At 43.0% G+C, this 15,199-nt stretch overlaps 1 protein-coding gene across 1 annotated transcript in view; it reads left to right on the plus strand.

The window, feature by feature from the left end:
* The window catches only part of LOC132390924 (annexin A10-like), a 200,750-nt gene that overhangs the window by 162,146 nt on the left and 23,405 nt on the right, over positions 1-15,199 (plus strand). The window contains exons 5-6 of the mRNA XM_059963458.1: positions 4,611-4,701; positions 12,101-12,180. Of these exons, the coding sequence (XP_059819441.1) occupies positions 4,611-4,701; positions 12,101-12,180 (171 nt within the window). The remainder of the gene's footprint in view (positions 1-4,610; positions 4,702-12,100; positions 12,181-15,199) is intronic.

Consider the following 15,199-nt stretch of genomic DNA (forward strand, 5'->3'; position numbering starts at 1 on the left):
AAACAGTATGCCATGAAATTTACTGCTTTACAGCAGTAGTACAGTGCAATACCTATAGAAAATTACTAGAAATTACAATAAGTAATATAATACAAAGAGAGCAAAATAATGTAACAGTGTTCACTTTCCTGCAACATTCAGAAATCTGATGGTGGAGGGGAAGAAGCAGTTGATAAAGCATTGAATGTGTGTCTTCAGGCTCTTGTACTTCCTCCTTGATAGTAGTAATGAGATGAGGACGTGTCCCAGATGGCGAGATTCCTTATTGATGGATGCTGCCTTTTGAAGATATCCTGAATGATAGTGAGACTCGTGTCCATGGTGGAGTTGGCTGAGTTTATAAGCCTCTGTAGCTTTTTCTGATCCTGTGCATTAAAACCTCCATACCAGATGGTGATGCAACCAGTCAGAATGCTCTCCACTGTATATTTGTAAAAATTTGCTAGAACCTTTGGTGACAGACTCAAACCCCTAATGAAATATAGCTGCTGGCATGCCTTCTTCATAATTGTATCAATATGCTGGGCCCAGGATAGATCTACTGAAATGTTGACACCCAAAAACTTGAAGCTGCTCACTCTTTCTTCTTCTGACCCTCAATGAGGACTGGAGTGTGTTCTCCCAACTTCCCCTTCCTGAAGTCCATAATCAGTTCCTTGGCTTACTGAGTGCAAGGCTGTTGTTGCAACACCACTTAATCAGCCTATCTATCTCACTCCTGTTTGCATATGTTGACACATTTAACATACTTGTTTTGCTGATTTAATATTCTGAGCAATGTTTTAGTTTTCAAAATGTTCTGATACTGGCATAATAACAGAAAACTTCATGGCTCTCCATGTGCAGAATACGATTCAAAACCAACATTTCCTAGTGGACAATAGCATCAAAACATAATTGATCTGAAATCTGTCAGTAAAATGACAATTACCCTTTGCAAATAAGACCACCTGAAAAGCAATATATACTTTCCTGATGAACTAATTTATCTAAGTGAAAAAGGTTTAACTTTACATATGGTCTCTCTGCAACTTAGGAAGGTTCAAAACTATTTACGATCAATTGTTGAAGTGGGATGTCTGTTGCAGTTTAGAGAATGCAACAAATATTTAAAAATTAAAGGCAGACATATAAAGGAATCTATGTGATTTTTTAAAATTCATTTATATCCATGGAGGAAAACAGGTGTTTACGGGTGTTTGTTCCCATCTTGTTGCATTTCCAGTGTTCACTGTACACAGCCATGTTATGCACAAAAATGTGGCCCAGTACACTGATTATGATTCATCAGTAAAATTTGATTTATTAATCTGTAAGTATTGTATCTTGACCAGACTTGTAAATAACCAGCCTACATTGCACTGTCTACTGCTCTTTTCATTCAACTTAGTGAAGAATGAGTTAGAGGTAGTCCCTATTTGATTCTATTTCAGCTACTAGAAATCACTTCAGCATTTTTGCAATGATACTTTGCACGCACCATTTGCCCAGAGCCCTATAAGCATCCTAACTGAAGTAATCTCTCATAGCAATGCTTCAGTGTACTCAAGAACCAGATAACTTTTGTTTCTTTAAACATCCCCTTCTTTCTCCTGAATTTGTTCTCAAAGCTACTTTGCATGAAGATCACAACACAATATCTCTCACCTCATCTCCTTACCTGCCCATCACCTCCCTCTGGTGCTCCCCTCCCCTTCCCTTTCTTCCATGGTCTGCTACCCTCTCCTATCAGACTCTCCTTTCTCCAGCCCTTTATCTCTTTCAGCTTTCCTCTCCTATTAGCTTCCCAGCTCTTCACTTCACCTCCCCCCTCCCAGTTTCACCTACCATCTACCACCTTGTACTTCTTCCTCCCCTCCCCCTAACTTCTTGCTGTAACTTCACATCTGTTTTTTCCAGACCGGATGAAGGGCCTAGGCCTGAAAAGTCGACTGTTTACTCTTTTCCATAGATGGCCTGCTGAGTTCCCCCAGCATTTTTGTATGTGTTGCACAATATAAAAAAGTGCTGTTTTCAGAATGTGGGAAATGTTGATAACCTTTCTTCAACCAAAAACAATCAGCAACAAGTACTCTAGATGAATTGGTATACGTGTCTCAAATAATTTTGCAATGAGTCATCTATGTGTTTAAGTAATACAGTGGATTCTTGTTAATTGGGATGCATTAGGACCAATACATTTTGACCCAATTATGTGCAGTCCCAATGAGCCAAAGTTTTTGGAAATAGTTTAAAAATGTATCAAAGAGACAAACTGCCATTTAACTGTGTAACAAATTATGTATGTAAATGAAATACAGAACAAATTAGAACACTATAAATACTATTACAGTGTGTTCATTACTAATAGTTATTGATAGTATGCTGTCATGAATGGACCGCCTTCATACAATGTTTTTGACAGCTGCATCCTCCAGATCATCATTTCCATTGTAACATTCAAAATAATTGTTGATACCTTCAAATTCTTTGCAGTTTCTAACTTGTTGAAGTAGTGAGATTGTTTCATTTTCACTCCCAGCCATTTCTGGCATCTCCAAGCCTCAATGCTTAAAACCACAGTCAACAAAACAGTTCTGAATTGTCTTACTGCTTATTTCTTGCCATCATTGACAAAAATCACTGCTTTTTGACACAAACACACACACACAACTGATGCTGTTTAAAAACTGTTTGCTCTAAGCACCTTGTAATGTCTAACGGCCACACAAGTACATCCAATTGATGCTTGGTAGAAATTGTTCAGCAACAGCCTCCTGTCTCAATGAAGCAGCACAATGTTCCAAATAAACTAAGGGTATCCTGGCTATTTTCTCAATTACTTTTTGTTCTTTAAGAGTTGTCCTAAATAAGTGGCCCAATTAACCAAAATCCACTGTAGAAATTATGTTATATAAAATTATCAAGTCAACATTGCTACTATGTTGAATAATTCTAATAAAACAATACAGAGGAAAATTGGTCCATAAGTCCAAATGTATCGAAAGAAAACAACACAGATAGAAAAGGTGGTGAAGAAGGCAAATAGAGATCTGCCTTCATTTATTAGGGTACAAAATACGAGTACATGAAGGTTATGGTGTAATTTCATAAAAATTTGGTAAGCTACTGCTCTATACTCAATTCTGTCTTCCACATTATCAAAGAGGATGTAATTATAGTGGAGAAGGTGCAGAGGAGATCCATTAGCATGTTGCGAGGGGTGGAGTTTTTCAGGTATGAGAAGAGAATGGGTAGATTACACTTGTTTTCCATACAGAGGAGGAGACTAGAGGGAAACTTGGCTAAGGTATACAAAATCACAGGAGGCCTAGATAACGTGAACAGTAAGAAACCTTTCCTGGATAGGGTAGATGGAAGAAAATATTTCCCACAGCAGAGATTGTTAAAACTGCAAGGCATTGGTTTATAGTAAGGGTTAAGAGATTGAGTATGATCTAAGGAAGAACTTTTCATCTGGAGAGGGGTGACATATTCAAATGCACCACTTATATGGGTGGTGGAAGCAGATACACTCATAACACTTACAAAGTATCTGAACAACTACTTGAATCACCAGGCAGAGAAGGCTATGAATGAAGTGTTCATAAATTAAGTCACAATTTACAATAGATGGGTGGCCAGACTGAACATGATGGGCCAAAGAGCCTTCTGTGATGTATCAACCTATAACTGAAACAGTATCATGTCTGGTTCTGAAGTCATAAGCTTGTGTTAGCATATTAACATATTGGAGGAACCTTCCAGAGGCCAGCACGTAATTGTCGTCATAAAATAGGATAACTGTGCCTCTACTTTCTTAGAAGTTTGATAGACTGGACATGTCATCAAAAACTTTGACAAACTTACATAGCTGCACAGTGAAGAGCATTTTAACTGGTTGTATCATGCCTGATATGGAAACACCAAAGCCAAAGAATGGAAAAGTCTACAGAAGGTAGTGGGCACAACCCACTCTATCACAGGCAAACCCCTCCTCATCATTGAATACATTTATATGGAGTGTAGCCATGAGAAAGTAGCATCCATCATCAAAAAAAAACTTCTATTCAGGATATGCTCTCTTCTCAGTACTACTGTTACATTCCACACCACTTACTTCAGGAACAGTTCTTACCCCACAAACATCAGGATCCAGAACCAGCATGGAGAACTTCTAAACACAAAGTACACTGCAGATACTGTGGTCAAATCAAGACATACAAAAAAGCTGGTTGAACTCAGCAGGTCGGGCAGCATCCGTTGAAAGAAGCAGTCAACGTTTCAGGTCGAGACCCTTCGTCAGGACTTAAAAATCAGGACTCAGTCCTGACAAAAGGTCTCAACCTGCAATGGAGAACTTCTGCTTTGAGTGATTTTGTGACCTACAGGTTCATTTTCAAGGACTCTTGACATATTCTTAGTATTATGCCACTCCTTAAGTACCAATTTTGATCCTAATACCAGTGCTGTGATATCTTTCTCACTGCCATTAGTGCAACATGCACTATACTTTATTTCTTAGTTTTTTTATTAAGTGTGGATGGCACAAATTAACTTGTTTCATCATACTATTAAACTAATAAAAGTTATTTAATCTTATTAAGGTTATTTTCTCTTTTCATATGAAGGGTGCAGGCACAGATGAAAACTGCCTAATTGAAATACTTGCCTCAAGAACAAACAATGAGATCTATGCAATCAATGAAGTCTACATGATGCGTAATGTATTTTTGAAATTCTATTCAAATAATAAATACCAGTTAAGATTTACAAAAGCAGCAACTTCCAGTTTCCAAGGATAAATATTTATTTGCGCCTGGAATGAGGGTGACGGTAGTCAAGCCATATTTATTAATCAACACAGTTTGCCACAAGGAACAGTGGCCGTGACATAGTGGTTGAACAATCGCATTATTAATTTCTTTCTTTTTAAATCTTTTTATTCATTTTAAACAAACATAAATGAAACATTAATACAAAGTGTTTGAGAGTACATAATTAATAGTTTAAATAGACATTCATATAATAATAAAAATATATAACCTCCCAAACTCATAACATTGATGAACAAAGAAATAAAAGGGAAAAAAAAAGACCCCAGAAAAGAAAAAAAAAGAGAAGAAAAGAAAACACTAACCAACATGGGCCATTGAATAATGTTAAGTACATATACAGTAGTGCCAATAACTCCGAACCTCCATCCAAATAATTAAGGATAATATAAGTAAGGTTTAGGAAAAGACAATTCAACTTATATGAAAATGTTGAATAAATGGTCTCCAAGTTTCTTCAAATTTAACTGAAGGGTCAAAAACAACACTTCTAATTTTTTCTAAGCTCAAACAAGAAATGGTTTGAGAAAACCACTGAAATATAGTTGGAGGATTAATTTCTTTCCAATTCAATAGAATAGATCTTCTAGCCATTAGTGTAACAAATGCAATCATTCATCGAGATGAAGAGGATAAACAACTATCATCCACCATTGGTAAACCAAATATTGCAGTAAAAGGATGCGGTTGGATATTAATATTCAAAACTCTTGAAATAATACTGAAAATATCTTTCCAGTAATTTTGTAAACAAGGGCTAGACCAAAACTATGGGTTAATGAGGCAACAACAGCATTATTAATTTACTTCATTATTTACTGTCATACTGCATGGAATAGGCCCTTCTGGTCCTTTGAGCTGCACTGCTCAGCAATCTCCTGATTTAATCCTAGCCTAATCACAGGACAATTAACAGGAACCAAATAAAACTTACCATCTGGTACATCTCTGGACTCTAGGAGGAAAATGGAGGAAACCCATGCAGTCACAAGGAGAACATACAAACTCCTTACAGGCAGCAGCAGGAATTGAACCCAGGTTGTTGGTAAGCATTGTGCTAACTACTACACTACTGTGCCTCCACAATAACATCAATTATGATGTTTTCGGCCCCATGACAATGGTAAAATCTTGTCTTAACAACGGTGAAGAAGCTGTCCATATGTCCAATTAGGCTTGCTCTTTGTGGAAGTATTTGAAATCAATGGTGCAACTGTGGCGACCCACTTCCTAGCGCACTCGAACCGGCTCACAAATAGCCAGCGCGCTGGCACAAAGGCCAGTCCCAAAAGGGCGCCAGGTCTGCTTCACCAACAAAGGGAAAAGCCTGCGGGGGATTGTGAGTACGTGCCCCTACAGCATCCCCCTACAGGGGAGGGCGGGATCAGGGAGGCTTTAAAGCAAGGCTGTGAAGTTCGAATAAAATTTTCTTTAACTGCAGTTTGCCGACTCCGTGTCGTTATTTTAGCGCTGCGTGTAGCACACCACTACAATTGGTGACCCCGACGGCCCAAACGATTTTTGGACCGGAGATGAACGACACCGCATCTGTTCATGCGGTTTCGCTGAAACTGCCAAGCTTCTGGACACTGCAACCTCACCTATGGTTCCAGCAAGCAGAAGCCCAATTCCACGTTTGGCAGATAACCTCAGAGGACAGACACTACTACTATGTGGTGAGCTCCCTCGACCAGGACACAGCGGCCCAGGTTGAGGAGTTCGTACAGTCTCCCCCAGTGGAGGGCAAGTACGCGGAATTCAAAGCCCTGCTCATAAGGACTTTCGGACTCTCACGGCGCGAGCGGGCCGTCCGTTTACTACATCTGGATGGCTTGGGAGACAGACCTCCATCGGCTTTAATGAATGAGATGTTGTCTCTCGCCGGCGAACACACACCCTGCCTCATGTTTGAGCAGGCATTCCTGGAGCAGCTGCCCGAGGACATCCGCCTGCTGCTGTCCGACGCGGATTTCAGCGACCCCCGGAAGGTGGCAGCCCGGACGGACTTGCTGTGGAATGCCAAGGTGGGGCGTCCGTCACACAGATCACCAGGCCATGCTCCCAGCAGCAAACCAGACCAGGCCCGGCCACAGAGCCCACTAACCCCAGAGGCAGAGGTGAGGAGACCAATGAACAATGGTGCTTCTACCACCAGCGGTGGGGCGCAGAAGCCTGCCGCTGTCGCCCGCCCTGCAAGTTCCCGGGAAACGCCAGGGCCAGCTGCCGCTGATGGCTACGGTGGCTGGCCATCGGGATAGCCTCCTGTATGTGTGGGATAGATGGTCGGGACGCCGCTTTTTGGTCGACACCGGTGCTGAGATCAGCATCTTACCTCCGACGAATTACGACACCCGCAACAGGGCACCGGGTCCCCCCCCGAGGGCTGTGAACGGCAGCACAGTATGGACCTATGGCTCCCGTACGGTGCAGCTACAGATCGGCTCCAGCCGGTTCACGTGGGACTTCACACTGGCCGCCGTAGCCCAACCGCTTCTGGGTGCAGATTTTTTGCTGGCTCACAGCCTGCTGGTCGACCTGCCGAGGCAGAGACTGGTCCACGCCCAGACTTTTCAAACGTTCTCCCTGAGTGAAGCCCAGTTGCCAGCCACACACCTCAACTCCATCACGCTGTCCGCCAAAGACTTCACCAGAGTCCTGATTGATTTCCCATTGGTCCTGGCACTGTAGTTCACGGCAGCCATGCCCCGACACAGCATACAGCACCACATCCTGACCCAGGGGCCACCCCTCCACACCCGTGCTCGGCAGCTTCCCCCGGACAAGCTCCAACTGGCGAAGGAGGAGTTCAAGAGGATGGAGGAATTAGGGATCATCCGGCGGTCCGACAGCCCTTGGGCCTCCCCCCGACAGGGGGCTGGAGACCATGCGGCGACTACTGCAGGCTGAACGAGACTCCCACACCAGACCGCTACCCTGTGCCACACATTCAGGACTTTGCAGCAAACCTGCACGGCGCACGGATCTTCTCCAAGGTAGACCTCGTCCGGGGATACCATCAAATCCCGATGCATCCGGACGACGTCCCCAAAACAGCACTCATCACCCCGTTCGGCCTTTTCGAGTTCCTCCGTATGCCGTTCGGCCTAAAGAATGCTGCACAGGTGTTCCAGCGGTTAATGGACGCGGTGGGACGCGACCTGGACTTCGCATTCATCTACTTGGACGACATCCTCATAGCCAGCAGCAGTGGTCAGGAGCATCTGTCCCACCTCCATCAACTCTACGCCCAACTGAGTGAGTACGGCCTGACAATCAACCCGACCAAATGCCAGTTTGGGCTCAACACCATTGACTTCCTGGGCCATAGGATTACTAAAGACGGGGCGACCCCTCTGCCCGCTAAGGTAGACGCGGTCCGCCATTTCCCCCGACCCACCACAATCAAAGGCCTTCAGGAATTCGTAAGTATGGTCAATTTCTACCACCGCATCCTCCCTTCAGCTGCCCGAATCATGCACCCCCTGTTCGCCCTGATGTCGGGTAAGGGCAAGGACATTACCTGGGACGAGGAGTCCACCGCCACTTTCATTAAAACGAAAGAAGCCTTGGCAAACGCCGCGATGCTAGTGCACCCCAGGACGGACGTCCCTACCGCCCTCACAGTGGACGCATCCAACACGGCAGTCAGTGGAGTGCTGGAACAACTCATCGAGGGTCGCTGGCAACCCCTGGCGTTTTTCAGCAAACACCTGCGGCCACCCGAGCTCAAATACAGTGATTTTGACTGGGAACTGTTGGCGCTATACCTGGAAATCCGGCATTTCAGGTACTTCTTAAAAGGTAGGCCCTTCACCGTGTTCACGGACCACAAGCCACTTACCTTTACGTTCTCGAAGGTGTCCGATCCCTGGTCGTCCCACCAGCAGCGCCATCTGTCCTATATCTCTGAACACACGACAGATGTCCAGCACGTCTCAGGTAAGGACAATGTCATGGTGGATGCGGTCTCTCACCCTAACATTCATGCCCTTTCCGAAGGGGTAGACTTTGAGGCGCTGGCAGAGGCTCAGCAGGCAGACAAGGAGTTACAGAACTGCAGTCTCCGGTTTGCAGCTCCAGGACCTCCCCGTAGGCCCAGGTGAGAGGATCCTACTCTGTGACGTCGCCACCGGCCAGCCCCGTCCCGTCGTCCTGGCACCTTGGTGGCGACGCGTTTTCGACTCCATTCATAACTTAGCACACCCCTCCATCCGGACAACCATCTGGATGGTCTCCAGCAGGTTTGTTTGGCACAGACTCTGCAAGCAGGTCAGTGAATGGGCCAGAACGTGCATGCACTGCCAGACGGCCAAGGTGCAGCGGCACACCAAAGCTCTGCCGCAGCAGTTCCACCCCACCCACTGGCGTTTCGACCACATTCATGTGGATATTGTGGGCCCCTGCCAGTGTTGCGAGGAGCACATCACCTCCTGACTATTGTGGACCGGTTCACAAGATGGCCAGAGGCAATCCCGCTCACTGACACCACCTCCAGATCTTGCGCCCGGGCACTGATCGCCACCTGGGTGTCCCGCTTTGGTGTACTGGCCCACGTTACCTCCGACAGAGGTGCCCAGTTCACCTCCAGTCTGTGGTCAGCTATGGCCAGCCTTTTGGGGACACAATTGCACCACACCACTGCCTACCACCCACAGTCGAACGGCCTGGTGGAGCGTTTCCACCGTCACCTGAAGTCGGCTCTCATTGCCCACCTGAGAAGAGCTAACAGGGTGGACGAGCTTCTCTGGCTCCTACTCAGCATCCGCACGGCACCCAAAGACGATCTGCACGCCTCGTCGGCCGAGTTGGTGTACGGCGCGCCCCTGGTCATCCCCGGGGAGTTCATACCAGCCCCAAGGGGGCAAGAGGAAGAACCCGCAGCAGTCCTGGGCAGTCTACGCGATAGGCTTGGTGACCTGGCCTCCATACCCACTTCGTAGCATGGGCAGAACTGACCTGCATACCCCAAGACCTGCAGAACTGTAGGTTTGTGTTTGTACGAAGGGGCGGGCATCGGCCACCGCTGCAATGGCCCTATGAGGGGCCATTTATGGTGCTCAGGAACAACGGGTCCATGTTCATGGACGTTGAGGGGAGAGAGGAGGTTTTCACGGTGGACTGACTCAAACCGGCCCACGTGGACTTGGCGCAACCGGTCGAGTTTCCGGCACCGCGGTGCAGAGGCCGACCTCCCAAGCAGGGTCCGGCCCAGACTGTGGACATTGGGGGGTGTATCGCCGGTTCTGGGGGGTGGGGGGGGTTATGTGGCGACCCACTTCCTAGCGCATTCAAACCGGCTCACAAATAGCCAGCGCGCCGGCACAAAGGCCAGTCCCAAAAGTGCACCAGGTCTGCTTCACCAACAAAGGGAAAAGCCTGCGTGGGACTGTGAGTAAGTGCCCCTACAGCATCCAGGCCCGGGGAGGGCGGGATCAGGGAGGCTTTAAAGCAAGGCTGTGAAGTTCGAATAAAATCTTCTTTAACTGCAGTTTACTGACTCCGTGTCGTTATTTTAGCGCTGCGTGTAGCACACCACTACACAACTATAATACTGAAATTTCTACCATCCTCAGTTGCAGAGGTTGCAGGATAGGAAGATGCTCTTGATATAATTGTTATAATTTGTCTTAGAACAAGAATGATGCAATGTTGATGGAGAGGTGATATTCAGTCTAGTGCACATCAATCAACTGCTCTTTCTTGCATGGTATCTATTATTTTAGCTATTATTCTACTTGCAAGCAGACAGATGCAAGACTTGAAGTTTAGTGGGGAAGCCTGAAGACCCAAGTTATATCACTCATCATGAAAGTGCCCAGACTGTGTTCTATACTTATAAGAGTGTGTTAAAGTGGCTAGCCCAGTAAATCAACTACATCCAAATTTTAAATTGGGTTCCTTGGAGAGGTCACTTAAAACTTTACTTATTTTATTTCATTTGTGGCAGAAATGAAAATTGATATTGCTTCAGCACTAATTCATGGGATAATTACTGTCTTTTCTTTCTGGAATTCATTGTTGTCTTGCTATTTTGTTTCTAGCTGCATCAAAAAAAAAGGTTGTGGATGCCAAAACAAGGCTCCATGAAGCTTCTGACAATGTTTTACTGACAACAAACTTCTAAAAAGATGTTCATTTGTTATGATCACTGGTCTCTGATTGTTAACCTGAAACCATTAGACTCAAGGAGTCCAGATTGAATGGATATACCCCAACCATGTTCATACCAGACATATCCAAGGATGATGGTTCAACAGTCTGATATGTTAGTTGTTAAATATGGTAGCCACCTTTTTAGGCCTTTTATATCAATGTCTATCACTAGGTGTCCTCAGATGTTAATGATTTAGACTTTTAAAGGGTTAATAGGACTAAAAGCACCTATATTTTATCTCTGCTTAATACCTGACTAATTGCCAATAGCTACTTCCATATTCTTTCGGTTTTGAACTTACCAATTGATGCACCATCAATAACTCACTCTGAGACGTAAGGCGAGATATCGGCTTTTATTGACTGAAGAAGGAACCAGCAGTGAGTGACCATCATACTACATCTTGGAGAATGAGGCAGAGAATCAGACCTCGATCACCTTTATACAGGGGCCTGTGGGAGGAGCCACAGGAGCAGTCAGAAGGGGGCGTATCCAGACAGGCACATAGTTCACCACACCAATCTCTACAATGTGAGTGAACTATGCCTTTCATCCTCGCACCCTTTTACCACTGCTGTCTGTGGCAATGAATTCCACATATTCAACCCACTCTGGCTAAAGATTTTCCTCCTCATCTCTGTTCTAAAGTTTCATTCTTTTCTAATTTTGTGCCTTCTGATCCTAGATTCTCCACTGTTGAAGTCATCCTCCCTATCTAGGCCTTTCAGTATTTGGTATGCTTCAGTGAAATCCTCTCATTTTTCTGAACTCCAGTGAGTACAAGCCTAGAGCCATCAAATGCTCCTCATAGGTTAACCCATTCATTTCTGAAATCATTCTCATAAACCTCTTCTGGACCCTCTCCAATGTCAGCAGATCCTTCCTTAGATATAGAATCCAAAACTGCTCATGATACTCCAAATATTGTCCATATAAAGTCTCAGCATCACATCCTTGCCTTTATATTCTTGTTCTCCTGACATGCTAACATTGCATTTGCCTTCTGTACTACCAAAGCTACTTGAAAGTTAACCTTTAGGAAATCCTGCACTGGGCCTCTCCATTGTGCAATCTACAAATTTGAAAATTTCACATGGTTATCACAGTAATTTGTAATTTTTTTGTGTTTTAGAGTTTGGCATACAACTTCAAGAGGATATTGATTCAGAAACATCTGGACACTTCAGGGATTGTCTCATGCTGCTTGCACAAGTACTTTCTTTCTTATTAATATTGCCTACATTGTGCACTGGGTTTTGTGAAAGTACGTGTCATAATACCAAACCCTTTACACCGACCATGTAATTCTAACGATTTCCTGTGGTAAAACTCGTGAAATTAACAAATTCACTTTCTCATTTCTTTTCAATTGGAAATTAATCATGTTTAAGCAAAAGATCTCATGTATTCTATAAGATGATGTGTAATGAAAGTCATGTTATCTTATTCCTAACCAAAAGCTTTGGAAGTTACAAGGGCTATTTATCACAATTTTTATTGCATTCAAGCACCTGTAATACCCAAATGTTGTTGGACGTAATTCTTTACATTATGCTGAGAAGGGATGGTGGAACATTGCTTTGTTTCTCTTTCCCTAATAACAAGAAATCTCAATCAGCTGTATGGAGCCATTGTCTCAGTGAGTCCTCAGGAGCACACAATGGGCCTGTCTCTGTGAGACCTCAGGAATAAATGGAAGTTTCTTTCATCTTGGTGAAACCCAATGTCCTATCCCAATGCAACCCAGGTGGAGATAGGACACCTATCCCAGTGAGGACCCATGAATGACAGAGTGAAGTCTTAGACCACAGGGCAGTGTTTTCTGTTTCACCAAAGCCCTGAGAATAGAACTCCAATGTAGAAAAATGTCACTCATCAGGAAGTTCACTCATGGACTTTCTTGATTTAATTAAGCTCAATTTCCGCTGTCCAAACCCATTTGATCCATAGTTTAAAGAACTGACAAGTAACACATGAATAGACTAAAATAAATTACTTCAATGATTGCTTCAAATTCTTTACCTGAACAATGCACCTGAAGTTATATTACAAATTTAGCCATATATTAATTTGACAGACAAATTGGATCCAAAAGTCATAAGAGGTATACATCCAAAAAAGCAAATATGCCCACGCAGAATCATTTCAGAACCATACCATGGAAGTAGTACCACAGAATTTTACCATATGAAGTTAACCTGATCATGTCCAGAATTCAACCACATGAATTCCAGGCTTTGTAAGAGACATAGACTGGAAATCCATTACAATTAGAATGAGAGTGTTTATTAGGAGAATAAGAAAGCCAAGTAATGCAGGGGAATCGCAACATTGCTGAGAAGTGGACACACTGCTCATTAAAATGTGAGCCATTATAACCCACTGAAATCACTATATGAGATCTTGGACTTGAATCATCAACTGTTTCCCTTCCACAGATGCTGCCTGACCTGCTGAATGCTTTTTATTGACACATTTGCAGTCAGCATTGTTTTTGTTCGACTTTTTCAAACTGCTTATTCACTCTGCTATGAGCTGAATATTCCTTCTAGCAGTCCAGCATCACTGCCATAAGTTAACATGTATATTCCCCTTTCATAATATGCTAAAAACTAAAAGCAGCAGGATCTACCATGGCTAGCAAACTTAGGGGCAAGGTTAAAACAGCTATCAAGGCCATTTTAGGGTTCAGGACAACCACTTATTCTCTGAATATGCCTGCACTGAATTAGAATTGTTAATCAACTGGATCATGCTTTCACTTGGGAGAATCCATTCAGGGATATACTCTGAGTAAAACGGTATCTTCCCAAAGATAATATAACTAGTGAATTCAGTTACCTCACTGGCTGTGGAAAGGTCTGACCAATTAAACCAATGGCCCAGTTCACTACATACGTAGATAATCTGTGAGTAATAGAGAAGCCACATTAGTAAATGATGTGATTTTGTTCTCAAGTTTTTAAAGGTGCTAGAATGGAACATTAAGGTTTATCAATATCTTGACCATGAACATAACACATTGAAAAGAGTATAGTATATTTAAAAAAACGTTTCAATATTTTAACATTTCATTCAAACTTTTTCAAAACACTGCTTTATTCTGGGCACTAACAAATATTTTTATTTGTCAATGATGTCAGTTAATAATATTTTGTGACTTAATGTATTAATTATTCATATAAAATCCCAATAACAAATATCGCAGTTTGAAAATGAAACAGTTTGATTTACTGAATAGTTTTATGTATCTTGAGGTTGCAACTAAACAAGATCTGCTGCTAATATTGTATAAGCATTTGCTTTTGCTGTCCGAGAACAGGATCAATACTGGTCTCCAGCTGCAGAAGGAAAAACTGTCCTTTTCTCCTTTGCTTTCAAATGCCATTGCAGTGCTCAGCAAAATAAATAGCAAATGTTTAGCTCACACTATACCACTGGGGATAAAAAATGTAAAGGCATTCACATCCTTCTGGCTGTAGGTCAGGGTCACTTCTTTAAATGTACAGTGCGACTGAAGCTTGTTTCAGACAAGCTTAATAACAAGTTGTATTATCAGGAACCACTGATTTAAATTATTAATATGTGTGTCTAGGCATTATGAAGATCAATGCTTGGTCAATTTTGAAACTCCAAAATGGCCAGAATGTGATAAGGTTGGTTTATTTGTAAAAGGGCAGATCAATCCCGAAGCAAGACTTGTGACCTTACTTTCTATGAGCTAAATTGAATAAGCTTAGCTTGCCATAGAGAAAAAATTACTGAGGGTGTAGTTTCTTAAAACTGAGTTAGCTGTCAGTGGAACAATGCCCTTTAGCCTACTGCGCCTATTTGACTTCTTCCTATTTCTGATGAAACCATTGTGATGGTGATATGTGCTGTTTTTTAACGCAGGCAGAGTTACAGTAATCTCTAACAGAGTAAAATATAATATTAAAAATTGAATGAATTTCCATCCAGGTTCTCTGATTTGGCCAGAACAATTCTTTAAAAGCCTGTAAAATGTATCAAACATGTTCATATAATATTTATGAGTTATTTTGCAATCTTCTGTGGAAAAAATGTCAGACAAGTAGGAGATCCTCCAGAGAAAATCCCATCTTAAATGATAAATAAAAAGCTGAGGGTTAACATTTTCATTCACTTGCTTTTAATTATAATTTGGATGCTTCTAAATGGCAAACTGATTTTTTAATATAAAAATTTGCCTTTAAACTCATCCACAACATTT

This window comes from Hypanus sabinus, chromosome 3 (assembly GCF_030144855.1).
Source record: "Hypanus sabinus isolate sHypSab1 chromosome 3, sHypSab1.hap1, whole genome shotgun sequence".
Taxonomy (NCBI): Eukaryota; Metazoa; Chordata; class Chondrichthyes; order Myliobatiformes; family Dasyatidae; genus Hypanus; species Hypanus sabinus.